The sequence below is a fragment of the Lithobates pipiens genome, unplaced genomic scaffold (genome assembly GCF_037356315.1).
Source record: "Lithobates pipiens isolate NorthernLeopardFrog02 unplaced genomic scaffold, aLitPip1_a1.2 Scaffold_23, whole genome shotgun sequence".
In the NCBI taxonomy this organism is placed as follows: domain Eukaryota; kingdom Metazoa; phylum Chordata; class Amphibia; order Anura; family Ranidae; genus Lithobates; species Lithobates pipiens.
This window is the reverse complement of record NW_027507785.1, coordinates 64,367,876-64,375,051: the sequence shown is the minus strand read 5'-3', so window position 1 is coordinate 64,375,051 and position 7,176 is coordinate 64,367,876. Positions and strand designations below refer to the sequence as shown.

At 44.6% G+C, this 7,176-nt stretch overlaps 1 protein-coding gene across 1 annotated transcript in view; it reads left to right on the top strand.

Moving 5' to 3' along the window:
• The first annotated feature begins 6,341 nt into the window (after positions 1–6,341).
• Positions 6,342–7,176, top strand: part of LOC143927599 (acyl-coenzyme A thioesterase THEM4-like) — a 4,382-nt gene continuing 3,547 nt past the window's right edge. Inside the window, exon 1 of the mRNA XM_077451756.1 lies at positions 6,342–6,378. Within this exon, the coding sequence (XP_077307882.1) occupies positions 6,357–6,378 (22 nt within the window). The 5' untranslated portion in view covers positions 6,342–6,356. The remainder of the gene's footprint in view (positions 6,379–7,176) is intronic.

Sequence of the window (7,176 nt, the reverse complement as noted above, 5' to 3'; positions counted from 1 at the left end):
TGAGGGACATTTTATAAAGCTTGTTATCTTCCCCAATGATAATAAATTTTACTGAACGTTCTACACTTTAATAGCCCTTTCTTTGTCAGTTATGTAACACAGGTGGATTTGAACCTGCCGATCAATATGTAGTACCTGACACATTTGATGTTTTGTTAATAAATCACCAAAAACCAATAATAGAACTGCTTTCTTTACAAAACCATATCTTGAAGGTGTGTATATGGTGGCAGTGGCAGTGGTGGTGGGCATAGAGGAAGTAATGTAGCCAAGAAACAAGGGTACAGGGACAATGGGTCATTATTAATTATCAAATGTATGAATGCAAAAAAAACTGGTGTCCACTGAAGTTATTGTTTTTAACCACTTTTACCCCCCTTGACGGCCAAGCCATTTTTTGCCACTTTAACTGACAATTGCGAGGTCATGCAACGCTGTACCCAAATATAATTGATGTCCTTTTTTTCCAACAAATGGAGCTTTATTTTGGGGGTATTTGATCATCACTTTTTTTTTTGCGCTATAAGCAAAAAAAGACTGAAAAAAAACCCAATATTTTTTACTTTCTGCCATAAAACATATCCAATACAGAAATTGAAAAAAAAAACTAATTTCTTCATAAATTTATATATATCCATACCAGGCCGCATGCAATTAACATGGGGGGGGGGGGGTCTTGTTGATAGGGACAACCTTGGGCTGTAGTTGTGGGTGTCTGCGGGCAGGGGGGCTTATCAGAATCTGGAAGCCCCCTTTAACAAGTGGGTTACCAGATCCTGGCCCCCTCCCTATGTACATTGTACCCCTACTCTTTCACTAAAAAAGTGTCACATAGAAAAAAAAACCTCAAACATAGTTTATTGACAATTCCTTTATTAAAAATCCAAAAATAATGTCCCCTCATGTAGATCCATCGTCAATCACGCCACCCGCCAGACCCGAAAAAAAAAACAAAAAAAAAACTCTGCACTTATTGAATGCTAACTGCCAAATGTGGTGGAGACCTCTGACTTCCACCCATGACCAGGAGGGAGTTCTTCTGAAAGCACAAAGAGGGATTTTATTTATGAATTTATTTAAATAATGTGGATAATCATTTAAAACCAACACTGTGATCTCCAAGTGACTGAACGCGTCCTATGTCCCACTGACTATCTGCTCCCCGGGTGCCTCACCCGGTCCTTTATCAGGATGGAATTCATAAACTAGAGGATACATGACAGTTTAATAATGCAACCTATCAAAGAAATTGTTATACTGCTGGACAAAACCAGCCAGTCGTCCATAATTGCTTATCAGAGAGAATCAAATGCCCATTAGTCTACAAAATGTGTGATTTTATTATACAATGGAAAATATTCACCCGACCCATAACAACCCAGGTTCACAATGTCATTGTGTAACTGTATGCAGAATACCTGTGCAGGAATACACCATGAAAACTACAGATTTAATGCAGATTTAATATTTATTTGAAAATAAAGGTGTAAAGCTGAACCCAGCAAATACTGTCCAAGAGTCATATGTATTTTTCCTGAAATCTTGGTGAGATTTGTGTATTTCTTCCAGATCTGTGCAGTAATCCAGTGTGAGACTTCCTGTAATAAAGACCGCTCACTGCTGCTCTCTCTCTGTGTGCAGGGTGACTGGTCTTGTCTCCACCCCCCTCCTGTAGTTTTCTGCAGACAGCCTGTAGTGGGTGTGGCCTGCTGGACCCCTCCCACAGCTCTGCTCTCTTGCACAGGCTTTGTGAAGCATAGGGATTGTAACGGATCCCGTCCCACACTCCGCTTGAGTGCTTCCGTTAGTAGACTGCTTCCTCCGACCTGGACCTTCATGTATCAGATTTTACAGCGGAATATTGTAATCAAGAACCAGTTGAGACTAGCTCAGTTACAAAGCTGGAAAATTGACTTTTTATTGAAACGCATGTATTAACAGATATCCACTCAGGGACAGTGCCCCCTGCCTTGGATTCAGGGTGGGGTAACCTGTCCAATTAGCAATAAGGAACACACAGGCATTCAAACAATTGAACAATAGACCACCTTATCAGCAGGGAGGGCTGTTGAAGGAATTTTCCCCTCCCCTCTCTGCCCTGCCCCCGATTTACATGCTAGGAACACAAATACAAATATCTATCCCATAATACATTGCTCACAAGGCAAACACAAACAATAGAATAATGGAATACAGCCACACCCCAAATGACCCAACACATGGCACACCATAGTATGAGATAATATACAATATATATATATATATATATATATATATATATATATATATATATATATATATTTACACAAACAACATTCCAGTGTGGTTGTACAGCGAGTCCAATTAGTACAGATTAGACTGGGGTTCTCTGTGACCCTGTGTCCCTAATAGACATAATAGGTGCATGGTGAGCTGAAACAATGATTTCCCAACTTCCTCAAGGGATTCTGGGTTCCCTGTGCCCCCCGTCCAAAGTGACTCACATCACATCTCTCGCCCTTTCGGCAGCAGACTAACACAGGAGGAGACCCCAGACGGGTTATTCAGTAATTCCAGTCCCCCAATGCCGGTATCCACACAGAACCCCAAATAAATTGTCCCAAACATAGCATTACTCACCCAGCCAACCTCTGCCTCTCTCAGAGAACATACCCGCCGCTGGGGAGAAGAGCGGACTGGCCCCTTGAAATTCTCCACAAACGTAAATGTATTTTATTGGGATTTTATGTGATAGACCAACACAAAGCGGCACATAATTGTGAAGTGGAAGGAAAATGATAAATGGTTTTCAACATTTTTTACAAATAAATATGTGAAAAGTGTGGGGTACATTTGTATGGCGCCCCCCTGAGTCAATACTTTGTAAAACCTCCTTTCTCTACAATTACAGCTGCAAGTCTTTTTGGGGATGTCTCTACCAGCTTTGCACATCTAGAGAGTGACATTTTTTACATAGTTACTTAGTTAGGTTGAAAAGACACAAGTCCATCTAGTTCAACCAAAACAACAAAAATACACATAATTTGTACGATCCCTTCTGCCGGTCTGAGGCGGTTGGCAAGAGGTTAAATCAAACTTAATAATAAAAGTAAAAAGTGGATAGCAGAACGGATAGTCAGCCAAGCCAGAAGTCAGGGTTCAATGTAATGGAACAGCAAGCAGGATCTGGAGCCAGAAGGGATGTCAGCAAAGTAAGTGTTGAACAGGATCACAGGAGATGGTTTCTGTGATGTTGACCAAGGCGAAAGCAGAGCTCCTCTGGACTGGACGGCTTAAGTAGGCAGGACTGACGAGCAGGATATCATCAACAGCTGAGTACCTGTGGAGAGATAGGAGCTGGCAAATAGCCGACAGCTGAGCGGCCAGCTCAGAGAAGGAAGGGCTGAGCCCAGCCCTGACGGTGCTGGGATAAAATTTACCATGTCTGCTTTTTATTGCAGCTGTGTTGCAATGAGAACAGAGCAAATAGAAAACAAATATTTTCTGTGTATCCCAGCAGTGACCCGAGTTCTTCCAGTGCAAAAAAAATGCTGGTCACCGCATGTATAGTGACACCTGGTGGACATTAGGAGGAAAGCACTTTTGCTTCTATGCACTAATGCCCTGTACACACAGTCGGCCATTCCGACAACAAAATCCATCAGATTTTTTCCGACTAATTTTGTCCTAAACTGGTGTTGCATACACACGGTCGGACAAAGTTGTCGGAAAATCCGATCGTTCGGAACGTGATGATGTTCGTTCGTTACGATGGGACTACGTTGAGGAAGAGGGATCTCACTGCTCCAGGAGCACACATGCAGGCTGTAAACTGTCTCTTCGGCTGGGAAGCCACAAGTGCTGGCTATTACCACTAGCAACAGACGAAAAACAAGCTCTGGACTGCCGCACTCTTCAGAAAACCACTTTCTTTTATTGGAAAATCACATCGCAGCTCAACAAACACAGCGAACAAGGAAAAATTGCTGACGTTTTGCATTAGCTGTAGTGCTTAATCATAGATTAAGCACTAAAGCTAGCCAATAGCTTTGTTCTCATAATTGGATCTGAGCATGCGTGACACTTTGTCCGATCCGAATTATCTCTAAAAAATATTTTTTTGTCGGAAAATTTGAGATCCTGCTCTCAAAAGTCCAATAGAGCCCACACACGATCGGATTTTCCAACATTATAATCCGATCGGACCTTTTCCGTCTGAATTTTCAACCGTGTGTACGGGGCATAAGAATTGAAGCGCACCTGTACATGTGAATGCATGGCTTTCATGATTTTAATAAATAAACTGAATTTTACCGAAAGCACTATGAGAGATCAATATGCTTTTTCCTGAGTGATATTACCTAAGAGGAGGAGAGAAGGATCTGAATTGAGTGGGTGATACTACTAGTCCCCAATAAAAAGGCAGAAAAAGGCAATCTGTGACCTCGATATTATATACAGGTCGTTTAAAGAAGGTGAGAGTTTGGTGGATAGGTGGACACAAGGTGAAGGTTGGAGTGAGCAGCAGTAGATTTTTACTTGAATTCATGGAATGTTAGTTGATTTCTAGGGATAATTTATAAATCACGGATATGCACTATATCATTCTGAATTAAATCACATTTGGATTTGAACTGTTGATGGACACTTGAGCACATATATTGTCATAAGGATTTATTTTTATGCACAATAGGTTACAGTATGTTTTATAAGTTGAATTCTTACAGGGCTGCTCTGTATTTTTCATGATTTTGATGTATTAATATGAGAAAAATATAGTTAAGACACTAGAGGGCAGCGCAGGAACACTTTTCTCTGGACCAGTGGCTTAACACCAACTGTAGTTGCTACTATTTTATATATTTGTTTGAGGGGTTGTTGCCAAATCCATTTCTCTGGTTGCCCCTTCCTGTTCCAACATGACTGTGCACCAGTGCACAAAGCAAGCAAACAAAGCAAGGTCCATAAGACTGGGATGCCATTAAAGTTCATGTGTGTGTAAAGAGAGGTGTCCCAATACTTTTGGTAATATAGTGTATATACTGTGTGTGTGTGTATGTATATATATATATATATATATACACACACACACACATATAGACACATATATATATATATATATATACATATATATATATATACACACACACACATATATATATATATATATATATATATATATATGCACACATACATATAGAGAGAGAGAGTGTGCGAGAGGGAGGCCCTGCTGTGAGAATGGACGTAGAAATGACGCAGGGTTCTCACGTATGCAGAGTGCAGGGCTCCATATTATCAACTATGAGCAGAGAAAAACAGCTTTGGATTTTCTGGATTGGGTTCCAGAGTTTGGAGACTTCAAAGAGTTTTGGTGGGAAGAAGTCTCCAAACCAGTGTCCAGGTCTTGTAGAAGACTAGCAGGCTGTGAGTGTAGATTTACACAGCCCTTATAATTGTAGCGCTGGCTCCTGACAAGCAGGCGCTATGTTTTTTCCTAAAGTTAATTTGCATGAAACGACAGTCTAAATTTCTGGTTTCAGTACCAGTCCAGCTGGGTTGCACTGGGTTCTCCTTGACCGCAGGTGTCGCTGTCACCGCCGGCAAGAGTAGAAACGCAGTGTAGCTGGGTGTATTGAATGGCACTGTTCTTTTGGAACCAGCCCAGTGGGAGTGTTCTCCTGCTGTGCATTCTGGGGGATGGTATTTAAGTTATCGACACCATGTGGTTCAGGGGGGCCCTCTTGATTTTCTGTCTCTTTGGTTCTGGTGGTCCTCCTGATCCAGCCCCGTTGCCCTCCTGGCCTGGGGTGTGGAAGCATGCATCCCGAGTCTCAGGGCTGGCTGGCCGGAGGCGACGCAACTGCAGGGACAGGCCTGACTGGATTTCGGGGCCTACTGATTCGAGGGTGGTCAGGTGCCGCATCATTTGAAGGGAGAGGCCCAGCAACTGAGGAGCCCCAGGGGAGGACTCTTCAGGAGAAGGCCGTGCGCAAGGCTAGCTTCTCTGAAGGAGCCTGGAGGCTTAGTTAAAGGACGCAACCCGGTGTTGTAAAATTTCATGCGACCCGTGATTTTCGCTCACCCCGTCACTTCCGGTGAGGCTACGTCATTCGCACAGCTGACGGCGGGCCTTTACTGCGCATGTGTCAATCCCCTGCCCTTAACAGCGCATGCGCTGTAGATTTATTCTCACGGTGGAGAAAAATTATAGCCTCGAGTGGGCGGAGACTTGCGGGTGGGCGGGCGGAGCTGAACAGATGCTCAGGACGTCAGCAGCAGCCCCGCCCACCCTAATAACATGCCTCTGAATATTAAGTGGTGGTGAAAAATCACACTCAAGTGGGCGGAGATTTTCTCCAGGCGGAGGCTTCAGGAAAATGTCTCCGGAATCAGGGACAGGTGTGAATAGAGACGAGTCCTGGAAGATGCTGATAAAAGGGACATTGGTGGAATGGAAGGGGTTTGGAGAGGAGGTGGGCAGGGGAGCTGTTTTGGTCTAAAGCAGCAAAAGAATCACAACTCCCAGCAGGTGAGGGGGGCTGAGTTCTGGAGCTTGTGGGCTTTGCTGGGACTTTGTAGTTCAGTTCTAGGTGGAGGAAGGATACACAGAGCATGCTGGGATATGTAGTGCTCCGGTGTGGGGGAGGGGACATGGTGGGATATGTAGTGCTCCGGTGTGGGGGGACGGGACATGCTGCGATATGTAGTGCTCTGGTGTGGGGGAGGGGGACATGCTGGGATATGTAGTGCTCTGGTGTGGGGGAGGGGACATGCTGGGATATGTAGTGCTCCGGTGTGGGGGAGGGGACATGCTGGGATATGTAGTGCTCCGGTGTGGGGGGACGGGACATGCTGCGATATGTAGTGCTCCGGTGTGGGGGAGGGGACATGCTGGGATATGTAGTGCTCTGGTTTAGGGGAGGGGACATGCTGGGATATGTAGTGCTCCGGTGTGGGGGAGGGGACATGCTGGGATATGTAGTGCTCCGGTGTGGGGGGACGGGACATGCTGCGATATGTAGTGCTCCGGTGTGGGGGAGGGGACATGCTGGGATATGTAGTGCTCTGGTGTGGGGGAGGGGACATGCTGGGATATGTAGTGCTCCGGTGTGGGGGGACGGGACATGCTGCGATATGTAGTGCTCCGGTGTGGGGGAGGGGACATGCTGGGATATGTAGTGCTCTGGTGTGGGGGAG